At 48.3% G+C, this 23,924-nt stretch overlaps 1 protein-coding gene across 3 annotated transcripts in view; it reads right to left on the bottom strand.

The window, feature by feature from the left end:
- Positions 1 to 23,924, bottom strand: part of si:dkey-172j4.3 (diacylglycerol kinase eta) — a 266,777-nt gene that overhangs the window by 120,703 nt on the left and 122,150 nt on the right. Inside the window, exon 1 of one of the 3 annotated variants that reach the window (XM_038775252.1) lies at positions 14,607 to 15,109. The exons of the other annotated variants lie outside the window; for them this stretch is intronic. Coding sequence (XP_038631180.1) covers positions 14,607 to 14,663 — 57 coding nt within the window. The 5' untranslated portion in view covers positions 14,664 to 15,109. Of the gene's footprint in view, positions 1 to 14,606; positions 15,110 to 23,924 lie in introns of those variants that run through there. 3 annotated transcript variants of the gene reach the window in all.

Here is a 23,924-nt window from a genome sequence, read left to right as displayed (position 1 = left end):
TACCCCACCTGGTGCAAGAGTAGGTCACCCACATTTCACAGCGACTAACATGCGTCTGGGAGCTGACACTGAGACATGGACCTGGGGAATGGAGAAGGGAAAATTACCCCATTTACCTACTATGTGTTGTCGAGTGGCTACGCTCTTCTGCCACAGTTCTCAGCAGTTTCACACCAAAAGAAATCTCTGGCTCTGCCACCCTGCTGTAACCATCCGTTCAAAGAGAATCCCAAAGCTTGTTCTGGAGAAAAACAGGAGGCACGGGGAGGCGATGACATCAGCAGGGCAATGGGAAATAAAACACAGCCTTGGCCTTTTGCCAGAGCACAATAAAAGGTGCTGATTGGAGGGATGGACGGGGTTAAAATAAAACATTCGGACTATGTCTCCCATCACTAGGGTTAATGACTGACTGCACAATGACTCTGGTGTACTCGACAAATGATTCACTCACACGGATAGAGCTTGACTTTGGGTGTTGGTGTACACTGAGTGATAGTGAGTCAGCAGCACCACCATCATACAAAGTCAAGGTCTATCCCAACAACTTTGCACTGGATTAGACTAAGTGATCATATGAAAGAGACAAAAAACATATCCAGTTCAATGACTGCAGAACCATTCACTTGTCTGAGGAAGTGCACCTGAGTTCCTACATTGTTGAAGTGCTGATAATAAATGTCCCAGACTAATATAGTTCTGCGCTGAGAGACAGTCTCCCGGGGCGGCACAGTGGTTAGCGCTGCTGCCTCTCAGCACCAGGGACCCGGGTTCAATTCCAGCCTTGGGTGACTGTGTGGAGTTTACACGTTCTTCCCGCAATTGCGTGGGTTTCCTCCGGGTGCTCCGATTTCTTCCCACAGTCCAAACATGTGCAGGTTAGGTGGGAGTTAAGGGCGGGTGAGTGGGCTGAGATCGGGTGCTCTTTCAGGGTGCAGACTCGATGGGCCGAATGGCCTCCGACTGCACTGTAGGGATTCCATAGTTCTATGGTTCAGCCAGACACAACAGACAATGATTGGGGGGCACTTGACCATTTCATTAAATTGACACAACAAAGGGTGCTGCACTTTATCACCCATTCCCATGTGTCTCTATGGTTCCCACTTACATTCACTGCAATTGACACCGGTTTATAGAAAAATGCACATTTGCATTTCTCCTTTCACTATTAAAGGAAGTTCCAAAGTTACTCACAGCCAATGAAGCCACTTTGAAAGGTAATTGCAGATAGCAGCCAATTTGTACACAGCAAGCTCCCACTAACAGCAATAAGCAGATATTCTGTGTTAATAATGCTGAGGAGATGATGGTAATATTATTAGTAATCCAGAGGTCCACGCTAATGGTCTGGGGACATGGCCGCAATTTTACACCCCCTCCTGCCTGGCGGATTATTGAAGTCCTCCCAAACTGAATGGAGATTTGAATGGCTTGTCACCTTCTCCACGGGGAGACATGTTGTGGCGGAGCTATAAAATCCTGACCAAGGGTTCAAATCTCACCGCAGCAGCTGGTGGAATTTAAATTCAATTCAGAAACCTGGAAGATAAAGCTATTCTCAGTAATGGTGACCATCATAACTATCATTGATTTGTAAAAACACATCTGGTTGACTAATGCCCTTTCGGGAAGGAAATCTGCCGTCGTTACCCAGACTGGCCTACATCTGACTCCAGATTTATGTGGCTGACTCTGAACGGCCCTCTGAAATGGGCCAACCACTCAGTTCAAGGGCAATGAGAGATGGGCAACAAATATTGACCTGGCCAGCGACACTCACAAAGCATGGACGAATAATGGTTGAAGGATAAATATGAGAGAACGCCACTGCCCTTCCTCAAAGTAGTGATGTAGGCCGAGATTTTACAGTCCTAGGCCTTCGGCTGTTTTCCATCCTGCTTACGGCGGATCCCATCACTGGCGGGATTGGAAAATCCTTCACCATAGGAGGTTTTATATCGATATGAAAGGGTACCTCTTCTGAAAGATAGTGGTTGGGATCTTCCCATCCTCCTGCGGCATGTTCTGTAGCCACAGAGGATGGCTTGCCAGTGGCCAGTAACGGGGTCTTCTGGTCCAACCGTTGAGAACGTGAAGTCCCATTGAACGCACCTCTCACATCTGCGGGGTGCGCCATCAGCAGGACTATAAGGTCCCGCCAGCATGAATCGCCAGTACCTCTGACAGTACAGCACACCCTCAATACTGCACTGGAGTGTTAGTCTGAATTATCCATAGAATCCCTACAGCGCAGAAAGAGGCCATTCAGCCCATCGGGTCTGCGCCATCCCTTTGAAAGAGCACCCAACCTAGGCCCACTCCCCCTGCCCTATCCCCATGACCCGGATTAACCTGTACATCTTTGGATACTTAGGGATAATTTAGTGTGGCCAACCACCTGGACCTTTGGACTGTAGGAGGAAACCGGAGCACCCACAAGAAACCCACGCAGACACAGGGAGAAAGTACAAACTCAACACAAAAGTTATTCAAGGCCAGAACCAAACCCGGGTCCCTGGAGGTGTGAGGTAGCAGAGCTAACAACTCTGCCACCGTGCCGCCCAATGTGCTTATCCCACTCTGAAGTGGGATTTGAACCCACACGTTCGGAACAGAGATGACTGTGAGGCCAAGGCTGACACTACCATTTCACCAACTTCAATGTTACCACAGGACACAAAATGTCATTAACTCAATGTGTGTAGTCAGTCATGCTCTGTCCAACAATCTGATATTATATGGAAGCAGGAATTCCACAACCCAAAGTGCCAGACTGGAAGGATACATTGATGTATTGACAAAGATCACGGGTTGGATTCGGGGTCATGATTCAAGAACCTTTAATTCAGACTCCCCCTAGATTGAGCTTTTCTCCTGTTGCATGGTGGCACAGTGGTTCGCACTATTGCTTCACGGCGCCAGAGTCCCAGGTTCGATTCCAGCTTGGTCACTGTCTGTACGGTGTCTGCACGTTCTTCCCGTGTCTGTGTGGGTTTCCTCCGAGTGCTCCAGTTTCCTCCACAAGTCCCGAAAGACACGCGGTTAGGAAGTTTGGACATTCTGAATTCTCCCTCCACGTACCCGAACAGGCACCAGAATGTAGCGACTGGAGGGTTTTCATAGCAACATCATTGCAGTGTTAATAAAAGCCTACTTGTGACAATAAAGATTATTATATGATATCAAAGTGCGTGTTTGCCTTCAGCCCAAATATAAAGTAGCTCCATGTGAGTTCATAAAAAGCTTCTTACTCAAACATAATCATTCATAATTGGGGCAGCACGGTAGCATTGTGGATAGCACAATCGCTTCACAGCTCCAGGGTCCCAGGTTCGATTCCGGCTTGGGTCACTGTCTGTGCGGAGTCTGCACATCCTCCCAGTGTGTGCGTGGGTTTCCTCTGGGTGCTCCGGTTTCCTCCCACAGTCTGTTTTTTAGGTGTGCAGGTTAGGTGGATTGGCCATGATAAATTGCCCTTCGTGTCCAGGATTGCGCTTAGTTTTGGGTGGGGTTGCTGGGTTGTGGGGATAGGGTGGGGGTGCTGACCTTGGGTGGGGTGCTCTTTCCAGGAGCCGGTGCAGACTCGATGGGCCGAGTGGCCTCCTTCTGCACTGTAAATTCTATGATAATAACACAGCTCTATAAAAGCGAAAGAAGGTTGGGCCACTCAGTCTTCAGAGGTTGAAGGTTCCTGGTGCAATCAGTGCACAAGTTTATAGTCAGGATGTCTCTTTCATCATTTCAGAGGTAGCTGCATATTTCAGTACTGGCGTGAGAGCTCAGTCAATATTCACAGGGGCCGGTTTAACCAGTCTTTCTCTTCTTTTACAAAAGGAACAATGCGTGGCTCTCTGGGTGAATAGATAGCAGCGTGAAATCCATGCCTTTCCACACCATAATTCAATACCATTCTTCCCTTATTTGAATCTAACACTGCAGCACAGTACTGAGGGCGTGCAGCACAGTACTGAGGGCGTGCAGCACAGTACTGAGGAGGTGCTGCACAGTACTGAGGGGGTGCAGCACAGTACTGAGGGGGTGCAGCACAGTACTGAGGAGGTGCTGCACAGTACTGAGGGCGTGCAGCACAGTACTGAGGGGGTGCAGCACAGTACTGAGGGCGTGCAGCACAGTACTGAGGGCGTGCAGCACAGTACTGAGGGCGTGCAGCACAGTACTGAGGGGGTGCAGCACAGTACTGAGGGGGTGCTGCACAGTACTGAGGGGGTGCAGCACAGTACTGAGGGCGTGCAGCACAGTACTGAGGGGGTGCTGCACAGTACTGAGGGGGTGCAGCACAGTACTGAGGGCGTGCAGCACAGTACTGAGGGCGTGCAGCACAGTACTGAGGGCGTGCAGCACAGTACTGAGGGGGTGCAGCACAGTACTGAGGGGGTGCAGCACAGTACTGAGGGCGTGCAGCACAGTACTGAGGGCGTGCAGCACAGTACTGAGGGCGTGCAGCACAGTACTGAGGGCGTGCAGCACAGTACTGACGGCGTGCAGCACAGTACTGAGGGGGTGCAGCACAGTACTGAGGGCGTGCAGCACAGTACTGAGGGGGTGCAGCACAGTACTGAGGGCGTGCAGCACAGTACTGAGGGGGTGCAGCACAGTACTGAGGGGGTGCAGCACAGTACTGAGGGCGTGCAGCACAGTACCGAGGGGGTGCAGCACAGTACTGAGGGCGTGCAGCACAGTACTGAGGGGGTGCAGCACAGTACTGAGGGGGTGCAGCACAGTACTGAGGGGGTGCTGCACAGTACTGAGGGGGTGCTGCACAGTACTGAGGGGGTGCAGCACAGTACTGAGGGGGTGCTGCACAGTACTGAGGGGGTGCAGCACAGTACTGAGGGCATGCAGCACAGTACTGAGGGCGTGCAGCACAGTACTGAGGGCGTGCAGCACAGTACTGAGGGCGTGCAGCACAGTACTGAGGGCGTGCAGCACAGTACTGAGGGGGTGCAGCACAGTACTGAGGGGGTGCTGCACTGTTGGAGGCACCATCCTTCAGCTGAGGCTGCATCTGCTCTCTCAGCGGCTGTGACAATTCTCGCAGTGCTAGTTAAAGAGGCGCAGTGGAGCCCTGGCCAATATTTATCTTTTATTCAACAGCTAAAAAACAGATCATTTTAGTCATTCAGTTCATTGCTGCTTTTGGAGTTTGCACTTGGCTGATGCATTGCATCAGTAGATACACTTCAACAATACTTCAATGGCTGCAAAACGCTTTGGGACATGCTGAGGTCGGTAAATGCGCTGTTGTCCTTTCTCGAATTCACACTGTGATTGTGGGTCAGAATGAATCATGTCTTGTCCCCTCCTTCGACAGCAGGTCGCCCATGGGAAGGGCGATGAAACTGTCCATCCTGGACAACAGTCTGTGTGCTCTTGTTTGCCTTTGAGACAGCTCAGAAAGTGGACCAGGAAAAGGAAGCTCACAGCTGCACTGGCGGACTTGTAATCCCTGGCCAGATGGCAAATTGTAGAGATCTGTAACAAACTCCTGAGTGAAGACTGTGAAAGGTGTTTACTCGCTCAGCATACCAGGAGGGCAATGCACCTGACTGTGAAGGTGGCTCTCTCGGATGAGGAAGGGTGATGAAGCGGTCTGACCGGCATTTAACTCTGGGTATTTTTAAATATAATTGTAGCGACTAAAAATGTGATATCCTTGGGCAGAACCATCCAAAAATAACTTGACCATAAATAACCCTGCACATACAGGCTGATACCTGTCCCAAAATAGAATACGGATGTTATTCTTCGAAATAAACCAATTCCCCCTTTAGAACATTAAACATAAGGTGAAGAAGGAGGCCGTTCGGCCCATCAAGTCGGCACCGACCGACTTAAGCCCTCGCTTCCACCCTATCCCTGTAACCCAATAACCCCTCCTAATCTTTAAATCCTTTCCTCTTATCCAGAAGATTGCTTTTGAAATGGGTAAATGAGAGGGTTAACAGATTCCAAACAAGAACATCAGAGGAATGAAATGAAAATGAAATGAAAATGAAATGAAAATCGCTTATTGTCACGAGTAGGCTTCAATGAAGTTACTGTGAAAAGCCCCTAGTCGCCACATTCCGGCGCCTGTCCGGGGAGGCTGGTACGGGAATCGAACTGCTTGGTTGGCTTTAAAAGCCAGCGATTTAGCCTTGTGAGCTAAACCAGCCCCTGCTGGTTTAGCCCCTGGGAATGCCTGTGTGCTCACAATGACGGCAACAACTTGCATTGATATAACCTCACTGGACTGTATTCAGACAAAAACTGACATTGAGTCAAAGAAGGAGATCTTAAGACAGAGGATCAACTACCTCAAGATGGGTAAGGAGGGTCTTCAAGAAGGAGAGGTAGAAAGGCAGCAAGAAGAACTTCAGAAGTTAGTGTCCAGACAGCTAAGATCACAGAAGACATGCAGTTGGAAGGGATCATATTACAGTGAAGGCCTCCCCTACCTTTGCTGGTAGCCCCTAAAATCCACCTAAAGATCAGGCTGAGTAGGTGGAGGAAGGAAATTTTTTTGGCAGGATACAGTGTTAGTAATCATGGTAAACATCACTGGCTCATGGGGAAATGCCAGCATGGACTGGCTGGGACAAATGGCCTATTTCCCAATCCTGGCTCCTGCTCATTTTCACAGAGTGTAGAATGGCATTGATGCTGTGGGGTCAGCTGCAGGTCAATTCCCTTCTGTCAAGCACCCAGTGTCAGTTCTGCTCCAGCACTCTTGGCAAACTCAACTGGGAAATCTGCCGCTGTGTGACAGGTATCACACATAGGAAATAGAAGCAGGAGGAGGCCATTCGACCCTTTGAACCTGTTCCACCATTCATTCTGATCATGGCTGACAATCAAGTTCAATACCCTGAACCCGCCTTCCCCCATATCCCTTGATCACACCACAAATACCCGTGTTTATCACATTATACCACATCATACCCCTCTTTGTCACGCTATATCACACTATACCCCTGCATTTCACACAATACTACACCATATTGATATATATCACACTATACCATATCTCTGTATATTACACTATATCACACAAAACCCCCTCCGTCACACTATATCCCACCAACCCCTTGTACGCCATATCACACCATACCCTTGTATATCACAACATATCATACCAAACCCTTGTATATGACACTACATAATCACACCAAACTCTTGTATATCACCCTATATCACACCATACCACTCTTTGTCACACTATATCACGCCATACCCCTGTATATCACACTAGAATTGAAGCCTACTTGTGACAATAAGCAATTATTATTATTACTATACCACATCACACCCTTGTATATCACCGTATATCACACCAAAATCCTCTGTCACACTATATCACACCATACCCCTATATATCACACTATACCACGCCACACTTGTATGTCACACGATATCACACCAAACCCCTTCATGTCGGACGATATCTCACATCACATTATATCACTGAGCCCTTTTATATCACACTACACTACACCATACCCCTGTATATCACACAATACCATATCATACACCTGTATGTCACACTATATCATACCAGACTCTTGTATATCACACCATACCATACCCTGTATGGGACACTGTACGACACCATACCCCTGTATCACACTATCCCACACCATACCCTTGTATATTACACTATATCACACCATACCCCTGTACACCACACTCTATCACACCATACCCTATAACATATATGTTATATGATACACTATATCAAATATACCTCCCTAAACCACAGAAAACCTCTGCATGTCACTCAATATCACACCATACCCATGTACATCACGGTACATCACACCATATCCCCATGCAGTGCACTATATCACACCATATACCACACCATACCCCTGTATATCACACTATATCTCTGCCATGGCGGGGGCGGGATTTTCGGCGGCCTCAGGCGATTCTCCGACCCTGCTGGGGGTCGGAGAATTTCACACCATAACCTGTATATCACACCATACCCCTATATATCACACCATATCACACCATGCTCCTGCATATCACACTATATCACATCATATCCCTGTTTATTACACTATCTAATGCCATACTCCTCCATATCACACTATACCACACCATCCTCCTGTGTATCACACTATACCACACCATACCCCTGTGCATCACACTATATCACAATATACTCGTGATCATCACACTATAGCATGCCATACATCTGTGCATCACATTTGGGCGTGATTTAACCCATTTCTTAGTGTCATTTTGGGCCTGGCTGGTGAAGTGTTTCTCAACAGCCGCATTAGTGAGACCGCGGCCGTATTTAACATCACGCAGTGCCTAAAATTAACTCCCAGGAGCTTCTCAACATTGTTGGCTGTCTCACTATCTGATTCACCAGACTCCCGGCTCAGCGCCTCAACACTAGCAAGCGGGAGCTGCTTTTAGATGTTCCCTCACCACTCACTCCCAGTAAACACACAAGCATGGCAGCGCGCAGAACGGTTCGTCGCATTGTGGACGTCAGCCTGGACAGGCTTCTTGGCGATGTGAATGAGAGACGGGAGGGCGTCATGTGGTGCATTGGTTAGCACTGGGACTGCGACGCTGAGGATCTGGGTTTGATCCCGGCCCTGGGTCACTGTAGTGTGGAGTTTGCACATTCTCCCCATGTCTGCGTGGGGTTCACCCCCACAACCCAAAAGATGCGCAGGTTAGGTGGATTGGCCACGCTACATTGCCCTTTAATTGGAAAAATAAAAATAATTGGCTACTCAAAATTTATCAAGAAAAAGTGAACGAGAGACAGGGAATCCTGTTCCCCCAAGGAGACTGGAATCTCAGCAACAGGGCCATCAAAACCGGCTGGGAGACAGTGACAGCGGCTGTCAGTTTGAGCAGCATGACCGGGAGGACGGCCATCCAATGTCGGTTGAACACCAATGACCTCCACTGAGCTGCAATGGCAAGTTATCACATCTCTCCTGACATCAGTTCTGCTGCCACCCCTCAAATTACCAACCCACTCCTCCCACATCCCCACAAATCACTGACTGACATCTCACACCATCCCCACTATTTGTGCTTGTTCCTCAATGCTCCTGGCACCCACACATGCCACCTGCTGCAGACCCCGTGATCCATCGAGTGCTCTCACAAAGCCCTCTTTTTGACCCCGCAGGAGAATAGCGACCATATTTTAAATTTAGATTTATTGTCACGTCTACCGAGGTACAGTGAAAAGTATTGTTTTGCATACAGTCCAGGCAGTTTATTGCATGCATGAAAAACATAGGACATACGATAAATACATGATATAAACACATAGACATCGAATGTGAAGCATACAGAGTGTCGTACTAAACAGTAGACAAGATGCGTAGAGAGATCAGTTAGGTCCATAGATGGTCATTAACGAGACTGGTAACAGCAGGGAAGAACCTGTTTTTGAATCTGTTAGTGTGTGTTCTCAGACTTTTGTATCTTCTGCCTCCTAGAAGAGGTTGGAAGAGAGAATAACCCGGGTGTGAGTAGTCTTTGATTATGCTGCCCACTTTCCCAAGGCAGCGAGAGGTGTAGACAAAGGGAGGTGGGAGGCGTGATGGGCTGGGCTGTGTTCATGACTCTCTGTAGTTTCTCATGGTCTTGGGCCATGCAGTTGCCATACCAGGCTGTGATGCGGCCAGATAGGATGCTTCCTATGGTGCATCTGTAAAAGTTGCTAAGAGTCAATGTGGACATGCTGAATTTCTTTAGTTTCCTGAGGAAGTATAGGTGCTGTTGTGCTTTCCTGGTCATAGCGTTGACGTGGGTGGACCAGGACAGATTGTTGTCCAGAAACGTTCGCTCTTTTCTCTCCCTACAGATGCTGCCAGTCCTGCTGAGATTTTCCAGCATTTTCCCTTTCTTCAGGGCAGATTGTTGGTGATCAGGACGGATTGTTGGTGATGACGTGCACGTGTAGCAATTTGAAGCTGTCAACCATCTCCACTTCAGCATCATTGATGCACACAGGGGTGTGTATGACACTTGGCTTCCTAAAGCCAATAACCAGTTCCTTAGTTTTGCTGACATTGAGGGAAAAATTGTTGTTGTTTCATCATGCCACTTGGTTCTCTATCTCCTTCCTGACCTCTGACTCATCGTTGTTCGAGATCCGACTCACTACTGTCGTGTCAGCAGCAAACTTGTAGATGGAGTTGGGACTGGATTTTATCACACAGTCCTGTGTGTATAGGGAGTATAGTAGGGGGATAAGTACACAGCCTTGCGGGGCTGTGGTATTGAAGACTATCATGGAGGAGGTGTCATTGTTTATCCTTACTGATTATGGTCTATGCATCAGGAAGTCGAGGATCCAGTTGAAGAGGGAGGAGCCAAGTGCTAGATTTTGGAGTTTGGATATGAGCTTGGCTGGGATTATGGTGTTGAAGGCGGCGCTGTAGTTAATGAATAGGAGACTAACGTAGGAGTTCTTGTTGTCTAAATGCTCCTGGGATGAGTGTAGGGGCAGGGAGATGGTGTCTCCTGTGGATGGGTTGTAGCGGTATGCGAATTACAGTGAATCTAGGCATTCTGGGAGTACAGAGTTGATGTGTCTCATGACCAACCTGTCAAAGTACTTCATAATGATCAAGGCTACCAGACGGTAGTCGTTGAGGCATGTTGCCTGGTTCTTCTTTGGTGCCAGTGTGATGGTGGTTTTCTTGAAGCAGGTGGGAACCTCAGAACGGAGTAGGGAGAGGTTGGAGGTGTCCGGAAACACACCCGCCAGTTGGTCCGCTTAGGATCTGAGTGCACAACCAGGATATCCCTAATAAACACGAAGGGCCAGGACTGGGGGTGGAGATCCGAGTACTCACCCACAATGAAGAACGGGCCCTGGAGATCAAGGGGTTGACCGAGGAGACAGCAGTCATCGCGGAGGTGAGGATCCACTTCCCCTTCACACAGGTGATCTGTCTGAAGATGATGTCAGACAAAATGATCCTTCCCTCGCACTGCACATTTTCATTCTCTTTCAGGATCTCCATTAGCTTGGGCCGGGACATTCGGTGTTGTCATCCCATGCCACCCAAAAGCCCACCTCAGAGGAGAGTTCTGAGGAGAGCAGCATTGAGGCATCACAGCTAGTATCCCAACCTTCCGCCAGTGCAGTGAGACACAGTGCCTTGGTGGGCGACATTAGTGGACAGGCTTCTGGGGCACAATCTGGTGAGCACCACCCAGTTGCTTAGGCACATCAGCAGGAGGCAGGAACATCCACGGGTGTCAGCAGTCGGAGGTCTGCTGGATCTCTGCTGAGTCCCCTCTGGGCAAGGTTCTCCCAGAGCTGATGCAGATACTAGGATGCGACTGTGAAATTCGGAGGTGACTTCAACGAATTTACAGAGAGGGCATAGCCGATTGGAGGAGTCCCAAATGCTATGAGTGCAGGAGATGATGCTGACAATGTGTGGCACTGAGGCCAACACTGCGACAGTGGCGACCGCTGTGGGAAACCTGGAGCACAACCCCCGTGGCTTGAGTGGTGGTGTCCAAGGCGTGGCTCAACCTGAGGCGATAATGGCTGAGGACCTCGACATCATGCCGCAGTCACTGAGGGGCATGTCCCATATGAGGGTGGACATTGCCGAGGCAATGCAGAGCATGTCCCAGTCACTGAGGAGTATCGCTGTGGCCATCGACATCATGAGATGCCAGGACTGGCAGAGCAAGGTGATACAGAGGCTCCTGGAGTTCACTCCAACTGCCCCTCCATCCCATAGAAACCCTGCAGAGCCCTACGGATGCCGTCAGGGAGGAGGAAGCGCTGGAGGCTAAGTCGGGCATGCCATCAAGGAGACGATGATGGTCTCCAATTATTTTGATCTTATCCTCCTGACACCAGTGCATCTCAAGAGCAGGTGGAGAACAGGGTGGCACAGCGACATCAGTGACAAAGGTAAGTCAGCTGGGGCTCCACCGACTCCAGGCCCTCCAGAGGACATCCACCAAGGGCATCAAAGGCCACAGCGCACGGAAAGTAGCAAGGTGCCTTCACCTGTGATGTGCATCCTGGGGACAAACCTAGACGTAGCACTGGAGCACATAAGATCAAGAAGATTGAGGATCATTGAGTGGGCACTGGGGTGGGCTGTGGGGGGGGGGGGGGGGGGGGGGGGGGGGCTCTAACTGTAGCTTGGGGCAATGGAAATGCCCACTGTTCAATATTAAAATATGTCACAGCTGATACACGTGAAGCCTCTGTCACATTAATCTTCCCCCTTCACCCCCGCCCCCTGATAACCTCCACTCCACCCGGCCACAAAGACCCAAGATCAAAAGCCCCCGATGGAGCCACCGTTCAGAGGATGGGTATGGACGCGCTCTCAACAGAAAGACAGGAGTCAGACTTTGACATAAACTGAGAAGCACCAGATCTTACATTACAGCGAGTGATCTTCACTCTCCTCCCTTGTATATTGACCCACTGACAGTGCCGACACAGGCCCATCACCCTCGCGTGATGTTACACAGATCCTGGGAAGGTGGAACATGGTCGGGGAGGTGGGGTGGGAGGGGGGTCAGGAAATGGAGGAAAGCAGAGGAATGGGGAAAAGAGGGGAATGAGGGAGGAAGGAAGGAGAGGAATGGGGAGGAGGGAAATGGGGGCAAAAGTTGGCAATGGGGAAAGAGGAATGGGGTAAATAGGGGAATGAGGAGGAAAGAAAGGAGTGGAATGGGAGGAGGGAAATGGGGGGAAGGAGGGAGTAGGGGACAGGGGCGAGTGGTGAGCTGAAGGACAAAGCCTATTCCTATAAAAAGTGGCCAAAGATGAGGGCCTACATGGTCCTCAGGGCCAGACGCTTGCTGCTGCCTATCCTCCACTCTCCGGCTCCTCGCGTGTGTTTTTGAAAAAAATTGTCCTTCTTTCCAGCTACAGAAAAGGAAGGAAACAGCAACAGCAGTCTCCAGGTATCTGCAGCCACCAGCAGGGGCAGGAAATGAACAGAACCTGTAGTTGTGAAGTGCTCTCACAACTAACAAGTCCTATTCCTTATCAGCACTAACCTTCAGCTGTACAGCCAGAGGCTGCTCAAAGTCAAAGGGAGTGACCTTCAGCTTAGAACTAAGATGTCCTGGATGTGTTTGGTAGGACAGACAGATAGCAACTGTAGTTGCCCCTGTTATGGGGATTCACATTATTTAACGATGGCTTTAAGGCCTCACAGATGAAAAACACCTTACCAGCTGCACCCCCCCTCCCCCCACCCCGGCCCAGGTGCGACCCCTAACCTGGAGCGCCTCAGCCTCCCCCCCCCGAGCAAACCCAGCCCTCACTGAGGGGATCCCCCACCATTCCCCGAGCCCTTGATCTGCTTGCCCAGAAATGGAGCTACTCACCTCCTCAGTTCCCCTCAGCAGCCATTTCGCCAGCTTCACGTTGTTAAAAAGGAGTAATTTAATTCCCGAGGTTAATTCCCGAGAGGCCGTTACATTCAACTTCAATGTTGCTAATGAGGTGGAGATTAATGCAAATTGGGGTTATTAATATGCTCGCCATGTTTAGGTGTGATCCAGAACTCACCATCGTGAGTAGGCCGATTAGATAACAAACTGATTTGCGCCTGGCACGAACCTCGATTTTGGTCTCCCCGCTATTTACCCGCCGCACCCAGATTCACGCTGGACGCAACGCGATGGTTAAATCCTGCCAAGTATAGCACCGTACCCCTGTATATCATACAAATAACACACCATACCCGTGTATTTCCGACGATACCACACCATACCCCTGTATATCATACTGCCGTGCTCCGCTTCTCGAACTTTCCACATGTGGAAGCAGGTGGGCCAAATGGCATGTGGTCAACCTCACCCCTGGGTCAAATAGATCATCAAGGTGCAGCCTGAGCCAGTGACCAGGAAGGGGGGGGTGAAACATCGCTCTGACGACACTCCTCACATTAAAATGCCTTGCCTCAACAACCAGCATGTCATTCACATCTGCTGCAGTGTAATTTAGGCACAGATTGGTATTCTGTGACTGTTTGAAAAAAGGTCAAGCTCCAGTTCGGTCAGGGAGGCTCTGGATTTGTGCTCGGCTTAAAATATCCTTTTGCTCATTCAAGTTGTTGTTTCAAGTTCCTGAATTCCACTTCACACAAAAATAATCGACAGGTCTCTGAGTGAGACAAAAATAACTTCCTCATTTAAAAGATCCCTCATCTTCATCACAAAAACCTTTGACATTATACAGACGGGTGGTAAATACGAGATGTATTTGTTCCCCATGAAAGATGAAGGGAGTAATCAATCCAGACTCATTCCTACATTGGCACAATCTCATCCACTCTTGAATTCTTGATTTAAGTCTCCCTCAATCAGCAAAATGCACCACCTTTCAGATATTTCTCTGCAACTCCTTCCTTTATCTTGGAATATTCAAAAATCTGCCTGAGAGTTGTTCCAAAACAGTAAAAATGAAATGTTAGCCTCTTATACTCCCCCTGCCCCTTCCAATACTTGTTTCTCAATCAACCACATACACCTGTCATAACTGCAATTATTTTCAGAAATGGCTCTGCTCCTTTCTTTTGATTAAATATTCCTCCCCAAAGTAAATGAAAGTATCGAACCTGTAAACTGGATATAATACGTTGTCTTTTCTGGGGCTGACAGGAGCACTCCGACATCAGTAAGAAATGTTTCTTCCTGTCATACTCCTTCAGTCAGCAGTGATCGGGTTAAATCTTTCAGGCTGGGGTCTCTTGTTTGAGAGTGGTGTAGGAGAGTGAGTTAGAGTGGGTGCGTTTCTGAGACTGTAAGGTTGCTGTGGAGGGAAGAGTGTGTAAATGTGTGTCGAAGGGTGAGTTAGAGAAGTTAGAGTGGGTACGTGCTTGAGACAGTAGGGTTGCTGTGTAGAGAAGAGGGAAGAATGTGTAAATGTGTGTCGAAGGGTGAGTTAGAGGAGTCAGAGTGGGTACGTGCTTGAGACAGTAGGGTTGCTGTGTAGAGAAGAGGGAAGAGTGTGTAAATGTATATGTGACTCCTATCTGTTGGCAGAGTGTGTGTGAAAGAGTATGTAAGCTTTGTGTGTGTGTGTGACTGAGAGAGAGGGTGTATAAGCTTCTATCTCTGTCAGCAGGGTGCTGTGCAATGAATTAAAAAGAATCCTTTACAAAATTCCCAGCCCTGCATGCCTGAACCAATTACCTTCCACATGAAGCAAAAGTAGGCTGGGTCTCTGCACGTAAGTCTTGGGTAACGAGGAAGTGAATGAAAGATCAGGGATAGGCTTTCAGGAAGTGTACAGACCCTGCTCAGAAAGAGTGGAGGGACCTGTTGGGTGAGATAACTGTGAAGGGGAGTGCATTGAGAGCATGGCAGTCTTAGAAGGGCAGGTAGTGACCTAACTTGTAGCAGTGTGAACATGTTCTTTCAAAACATTCCACAAGCTCTGTAGGGTGCATAGTGAAAGCAGAACGAGAGAGAGAGAAAGAAAGAGAGAGAGATTATAAAGAATTAAGGTTGGAGTCCCAAATTTAAAATTAAATGTCTAGTTCTAGCCATTCAGAGGCAAGGTCATCCAACAACCTTTCATAGAATCATAGGACCCCGACAGTGCAGAAGGAGGCCATTCGGCCTATCGAGTCTGCACCTACCCCTGGAAAGAGCCCCTACCTAGGCCCACTTCTCCACCCTATCCCTGTAACCCAGTAACCCCACCTAACCTTTTGGATACGAAGGGGCAATTTAGCATGACCAATCCACCTAACCTGCACCTCTTTGGACTGTGGGAAGAAACCGGAGAACCCGGAGGAAACCCACGCAGTTACGGTGGGGGGGGGGCTCACAAAAACAGTCACTCGAGGCCGGAATTGAACCTGGGACCCTGATGCTGTGAGGCAGCAGTGCTAACCACTGTGCCATCGTGCCTGTGTATGTATAAAACCAGATGGAGAGCCCTTGCAGGATACAATTGGTGGGCAAGGTGGTAGGAAGAGCTGTGTAACATTAACCATTGATATCAGGTGCAAAGTTCGAGAGGAGTAAAAGGCAGTGGGAAAATGATGGAATACAATGTGAATGTGAAACTATCCATTTAGCCGGAAGAATAAAAAATACGTTTGTTGTCTAAGTGATGAGGGATTGCAGATCTCTGGGGTGCAGAGGGATCGGGGTGACCTTGTGCATGAATCACAAAAGGCTGGTTTATCGGTGCAACAAGTAATTAGGAATGCTAATGGAATATTATCGTTTATGGTGAGGGGAATTGAGTACAAAAATCAGGAGGTTGTGCTCCAGGTGTACAGGACATTGGTGAGACCAAATCTGGAGTTTGTGGGCAGTATTGATCTCCATATTTCAGGAAAGATGCAACTGCATTGAAACAGTTCAGAGAAGATTTACGAGACTAAGACCGGAAATGGGCGGGTTGTCTTACGAGAAAAGGTTGGAGAGGTTAGGTTTGTATCTGCTGGAGTTCAACTTGATCGAAACCTTTAAGATTCTGAGGGGTATTGACAGGGTGAATTTGGGGAGGACGTTTCCTCTTGTCAGAGAATCTGGAATGAGGGGGTCATCGTTTAGAAATAAGGGGTTGCTCATTTGTGTAAAGCTGAGGAAAAATACTTTCTCATGAGGATCATGAGTCTCTGAAACTCTTTTCCTCAAAAGGCAGTGGAAGCAGAGTCTTTGAATATTTTTAAGGCAGAGCTGGATAGATTCTTGATTAACAAGGCAGGGAGGTGAAAGATTATTGGGGATAGGGCAGGAATGTGGGATTAAGGTTACAATCAGATCAGCCATGATCTATTTGAATGGCAGAGCAGTCTCGAGGGGCTGAATGGCCTACCCTGCTCCTAATTCGTATATCCGGACAACCCTCCGACTCGTCTCTGTTAAATTACCTGATTGTAATACGCCGTTACTCTTTGCTTACTCCCAGATCTGATGGTTGTAGTTCAATGAAACTATCAGTCTTCAATTTAAAGCAAATAACATTTAATGAATAACAAATATAAATACAAATGAGTTTGTTCACTCTTTCACAACTGTAACTGGTTATAAAATAAATCAGAAGAAGTATTACTTATGTTTAACTACACGTGCCAACTAAGCTATATCTCTCTCACGCTCTGCTGTCTAGTCACTCCTGGTACGAAGAGGCGGGAAGTTCCTCTGAGTTCAGTTTATATACACGGATCTACTGCTGCCATTTAGTTGTCTAACACTATGATACAGTTGATAGCCCTTTGCATACGAGCAGATACACAGATCACTACAGTCTCGACTCTCCAATCCACTGAGCTCCTCGACCCTATCCCTGACCTCCCAGCCTCAAACCTGTGCCTCCCCCTCAACCCTTTGATTCACCTGTTACTCTCTGAGCTCCCGATTCTCTGACCCAGCATACACGTCTGTGTCCCTGGGGCTGAGGGGAACTGAGATAGGGAATGCACCAGTGGGGAATGACCAGGATTAGAGAGTAATACTTTTAGGATGAGAGCTTCAAAGATGAAAGTGAGGGTGTTGCTTCAGCAAATCTGTGTGGCACGGGACTATGGTTTGGAGTTTGCGTAACCTTTACTGAAGCAGTTGTTGACTTTGTATTGCTTTGTGTTGATATACATGAGACAGTTAATGTCAAAGTACTGTTTCATGCCGCTCATGTTGAGGGTGGTTTATTTAAAGGGTGCTCTCCCACAGTGCTTTTAATACTGGTAAACGAGTGGTAGTTCACAAACCTGTTCTGCATTATAGTGGGGAGCTAGCTCTCACAACACTGGGTGGAGATGAGTAAATGAAACCACATCCTTTGCCCAGAACATCAAACTGCTTAGCTTCCAATTTCATTAAGTAGCTTGTAATCATTCACAAATAAAACGTGCTGTGGTTACAACTTGTGAGCAGAAAGCAGCAGCAATCTGTGATCTCTGTCAAAAGGAGTTAAAAATAGTCAGCTAGTCGCAGAGAGCTGAGAGACCCACAGCGATTCTCTGAACTTTACTTTCATTTATGAGGAGGCCTGGTGAGAGTTTAGTCTTTTCAACGCCAATGACAATTCTTCTGACAATGTAGGAACCTAAACCAGGGACATGTTCAGCTGTATGGAACCTCAGCGAGGACAATAAAGTGTTCAATTCTGGTCGCCACACGACCAGAAGGATCTGGATGGTTTCGAGAGCACAGAATAGGTTTACCAGGATGTTGCCTGGTGTGGAGGGCATTAGCTATGAGGAGAGATTGGAGAGACTCGGTTTGTTCTGACTGTAATGATGGAGGTGAGGGGCGACCTGATAGAAGGTGAGAAAATTATGAAGGGCATGGACAGAGTGGATAGTCAGAAGCTTTATCTCAGGGTGGAAGAGTCAATTATTAGTGGACATAGGTTTAAGGTGTGATGGGTAAAGTTTAAAGCAGATGTGCGAGGGCCATTTTTTTAACAGAGGGTAGTGGGTACCTGGAACCCACTGTCAGAGGAGGTGGTAGAACATAGAACAGTACAGCACAGAATAGGCCCTACGGCCCTCAATGTTGTGCCGAGCCATGATCACCCTACTCAAACCCACGTATCCACCCTATACCCGTAACCCAACAACCTTAACCTTACTTTTATTAGGACACTACGGGCAATTTAGCATGGCCAATCCACCTAACCCGCACATCCTTGGACTGTGGGAGGAAACCGGAGCACCCGGAGGAAACCCACGCACACAGGGGGAGGACGTGCAGACTCCACACAGACAGTGACCCAGCCGGGAATCGAACCTGGGACCCTGGAGCTGTGAAGCATTTATGCTAACCACCATGCTACCCTGCTGCCCCTAGAAGCAGGTACGATCATGACATTTAAGGGGAGTCTTGAAAAATACATGAATAGGATGGGAATAGAGGGATATGGACTCCAGACGTGAAGAAGGTTTTAGGTTAGACGGGCAACATGGTCAACACAGGCTTGGAGGGGCAAAGGACCTGTTCCTGTACTGTATTTTTCTTTGTTTTTGTCCTTTATTCATTATTCAGGTGCCAGATAATGACTATCACTGTTATGAAAAAGCCTGGCCATCTCCCCACGAACCTCACTCACACCACCATTGGCAATTCGTCCCACCAACAGCGACAACTTGCATTTATGTCACACATTTAACAGAGGAAAATGTCCCAAGACACATCACAGAACCATAATCAAGAAACTGTTGAGTAAATAAAGGAGTGATCAGCACAGGTAGTCAAAACTGGGCCAAAGGAGTGCATTTTAAGGAGGGTCCATGTCTTAAGGGAACAGAACAAGGCAGCAAGGGTAGCTGTACATCGGTTTACATCGGATAAACAGCACAGAAACAGATAATTTGCCCCACTAGTTCATGTTGGTTCCAGGTGCCTCCCTTCTTTATTCATTGTCATGTGAGAGTACCTTTAATAAATGGGTGTTTATCAGTGATGTCAGAGTATGGGTGGAGCTGAGCTGTATGTCAGCTTTTTACTTTCGTTGTAGGCTGTTTGCTGCAGGGTGTGTTTTAGTTTCGTTTTCAGAGCTGGATAGCCGCAGTCACAGCCAGAAGGGGTATGAGTCTCTCTCTCTGTAATCTAAAAACTGTAAATCGATCCTTTGGTGATTTAAAACTAATAACTGCTCTCAGTAGTGACTTTAACCTGATGTGCTTCTGTTTCAAGGTTTTTTTAAAGTTTTATAGATGTTAAAAGGACAGCTTAAGGATTACTTAGTGTTGTATTCTTTCGGGGTTGTATTTGAATTAATGGTTGCTAAGATGTTCACTGTATGTTTTAAAAAGGTTAACTTGAGTTCGTTGAGAATAAACATTGTTTTGCGTTAAAAAATACTTTTCCATTTCTGCTGTACCACACTTGTAGAGTGGGCCGTGTGCTCCCCATACCACAATCTATTAAAAGTTGTGGGTCAGGTGAACTCCATGATACACTTTGGGGTTCTCTAAACCCTGGCTCATAACATCATCGAAATCAATCATTCCCCTTAGTCCATTCTTCCTCTTATGTTTGTCGAGTTTTCCTTTAAATGTGTCTCTACTATTTACTTCAATCACACCCTGTGGCCATGAGTTCCTTCCACATTCTCACCATTCTCTGGGTGAAGATGTTCCTTCTGAATTCCCTATCGGCTTGCTTGGTGCTGTCTCGATGGCCTCCAGGTTTGCTCTTCCCGACAAGAAGAAATATTGGGCAGGATTCGCTGGTCACGTCCGTAACAGGACGGGTTGAAGCAAGAACGGAGATTTTTGGCATTCCAGGCAAAAGTGGCGGAGGAAAATCCCAGCCGCGGTTGAGGATGGAAGATTTTGGTCACTCTCGCTGTATCCACTCGATCCAAAACTTTCATAGTTTTAATTATCTCTATTTGGTAATTCCTCAGCTTTCTTTTTTCAAGAGTGTAGATCCAGCCTGTCCATACAGCATGGTCGAACAAGTGGATAGCACTGTGGCTTCACAGTGCCAGGTTCCCAGGTTCGATTACCTGCTAGGTCACTGTCTGTGTGGAGTCTGCACGTTCTTCCCGTGTCTGCGTGGGTTTCCTCCGGGTGCTCCGGTTTCCTCCCAAAGTCCAAAGACGTGTAGGTTAGGTGGATTGGCCATGCTAAATTACCCTTAGTGACCAAAAAGGTTAGGAGGGGTTATTGGGTAACCGGGATAGGGTGGAAGTGAGGGCTTAAGTGGGTCGGTGCAGACTCGATGGGCCGAATGGCCTCCTTCTGCACTGTATGTTCTATGTGCCTCTATATCCATTGTGTAATGTAGTGGGCGGAGCTGCAAGGAAATTTGATAGTGATATTCAAAGTCCTGAAGAGTTGGGACAGAGTGGGTAGAAAGGGGGAAACTGTTCCCATTTATGAATGGATCGAGAACACGAGAACATGGATTTAAAGTAATTAGTAAATGAAGCAAAAGTGTCGCATGTGAAAACTTTTTATGGTGTGAGTGGTTAGGGTTTGGAACAAACTGCCTGAGAGAGTGATGGGTCAAATGGCCTCCTTCTGCACTGTAACCATTCTGTGATTCAGTGTTCTTCGTGTAAAAATGAAATTTAAAGTACTGAACTTCGAAATGTACCTAAAAGAATCAGCACATAAATTACATCAAATATACTAAACATCAAAAGTTCAGCGAAATTATCCCACACTAATTCTACACGCTGTGTACACTAGAGAATGTGAGTATGGGTTCAAAATGGTTCCTGGATGGCCTAGATGGTTGATGGTCACCTGATGGGGTGAAAAAAGCGAGGAGTGCACAAGGGGCCAGAGTTGGAAGAATTCTTGGGGATTAACTCTGACAAGATGCTTGACCTGATCAGTTGCGTCAACGCTGAGCAGGATAGATGTTTGGTATCCTGCGGCGAGTGACACTCCATGTCTCTTCACCATCTATACAGTTCAACAATGTGAAGAAACATCATCAATCATCACCCAAGAGGTGGAGCCAAACCAATACACAAAAACTCAGCACAAGTCTGCTACCAAACTCGCTACCTACTCCCTGCACCACTAGCACACTGACTGTGGTATGTACAATGGATTGGATTGGCTTCGTTTATTGTCACGTGTACCGAGGTACAGTGATAAGTATTTTTCTGCGAGCAGCTCAACAGATCATTAAGCACATGGAAAGAAAAGTGAATAAAAGAAAATACATAATAGGGAAACACAGGATACAGGTTACACTTCACCAATATTGATTTGCTGGCAGCTCCTGCCCTCTCACCTTTATTATTTTGTGAGTTATCTCATGGCCTAAACTATGCTACTCATGAGCGACTTCAGTCTGACTCAGATAGGTTACTTCAAAACTACTTTACTGACACTATGTACATATATACCTGATAAGTACAGAGTCTCTGGCACTGTCATTACCACACCATAATGTACACCATTATCTCATTACCATAATTATTAACACATTTTGCTACATCACCCCCAAGTATAATGTCAAATGTTTTAATAACAACGTTAAAACCTTAACTATTTACAACACGTTTTTGAACTTCTGTAACCTCCTTTGTGTTATAGATTCTATCCAACTCATACCCTTCCCCTCCAGAAACCATTCCCCCCCCCCCCCCCCCCCCAAAGTTACTGTTCCAAATGATTAACGGCGGGATTCTTCGCTTGCCGACACCGAAATCGCATTCGGCAATCGGGCGGAGAATCCCTTTTGATGCGGAAATCGGGGGAGGGGGGCCTGTTTCTGGATGCTCCGCCCCCTCCAAAACACATAATTGCTGAGTATGCTGCACGCTGTTGGGAGGCCTTAAGACGTCACCTGAAGGCCCTCCCCGATGCTCCACCCTCGATGGGCCAACATCCCGCTGGCTTGGACCACTTGTGGCCTGATTTCCATCAACCTCGCGTGGTGGCTGCGGAATGTGTGCAACGGCGGCACAGTCGGGGTGGGGGGAGGAGGAGCCGTGCTGCTGGCTGGGGAGGGAGCTTCGGTAGGGGCTGGGGGGACTGGTGGGGGGTGGTCTGGGGATGGCGAGGGTCGTTACAGGGGGGCACGATCTGGCAGGCCGGGTCCACGCGTGGCTGGCGCCATGTTGTAAGGCGCGACCGCTGCAGGTATCAGCGTACACATGCGCGGCCACAGACCCGGCAATTCTACAGCCGTGTCTGTCGGAAATGCCGGGGGTTTTATGTGGTGCGACTGCTAGCCCCCCACCGGGTGGAGTATCGATGCAGGGACGGCATCGACCTTTTCATCGTAAGACGAGAGAGATTCTCCGGACATGGCCTCAAAATCAGAAAATCCAACCCTAAATCTTTCACAGTGCTCTCAGCTCTCTTGGAGGGAGGGCATCGTGCTGACATGTGACATGTGTTTTCTCTGGATGACAACAAAGTCAGTGAAGTGGGAACATTGGCTGTAAGGGTCAGGAAACGTTTTCAGTCAAGGATTGACGCAAGAGAAAAGAGTTCAGGATATTGACAATTGCACTGTGTTGCGCAGGAAGAGGACGGACGAGCATCCACTCAGGGTATCAAACTATTCGGAAGGACAGAGCGGATGGTAAGGGAGGTGGTGTTGCTCTGTTATTTAAGGATGACATCCGGGCAATAGTAAGGGATGACATCGGTGCTGTGGAGGATAAGGTTGAATCCATTTGGGTGGAAATCAGGAATAGTAAGGCGAAAAAGTCACTGATACGAGTAGTCTATCGGCCACCAAATAGTAACGATATGGTGGGGCAGGCCAATGCAGAATTGCGCAGCTGCATCATTCACTGCTGCTTTGAGGACGAGGAAGGTATTCAACATCTGAGATTGCATGACGAAAAAGACAAGGGGCGGGATTCGCCGACCGCCCGGGGGGGTCAGAGAATCGCCCTGGGCCAGCGTCAATCCCACCCCCGCCGAGTCCCGAATCGCGCCACGCCGGTCGGCGGGCCCCCCGCGTCGATTCTCCGGCCCGTAATGGGCCGAAGTCCCGCCGCTGACAGGCCTCTCCCACCGGCATGGATTAAACCACCTATCTGACCAGCGGGATTGGCGGCGCGGGCGGGCTTCCGGGTCCTGAGGGGGAGTGGGGGCAATCTGACCCTGGGGGGTTCCCCCATGGTGGCCTGGCCAATTATCATGGCCCACCGATTGGCAGGCGGGCCTGTGCCGTGGGGACACTCATTTTCTTCCGCCTTTGCCATGGTCTCCGGCACATGCACGGACTTACGCCGGCCGGCGAAGTCCTTTCGGCCCCAGCTGGCGTGGCGCCTGAAGGGCCTCTGCCGGTTTGTGCAACGCCAAGCCTTTCAGCGCCGGTACGGCCCGCCCCGTCGGTTAAGGGAGAACCCCGCCAAAAGTATCCAATTCTTTTTTTTCCAATAAAGGGGCAATTTAGTGTGACTAATTCATTTGCCCTGCACATCTTTGGGTTACGGTGGTGAGACCCACGCAGACAAGGGGAAAATGTGGAAACTCCACATGGAA

Source organism: Scyliorhinus canicula, chromosome 17, assembly GCF_902713615.1.
Source record: "Scyliorhinus canicula chromosome 17, sScyCan1.1, whole genome shotgun sequence".
NCBI classification, from domain to species: domain Eukaryota; kingdom Metazoa; phylum Chordata; class Chondrichthyes; order Carcharhiniformes; family Scyliorhinidae; genus Scyliorhinus; species Scyliorhinus canicula.
The sequence above is the reverse complement of the archived record's forward strand: the minus strand, read 5'-3'. Positions and strand labels throughout refer to the sequence as shown.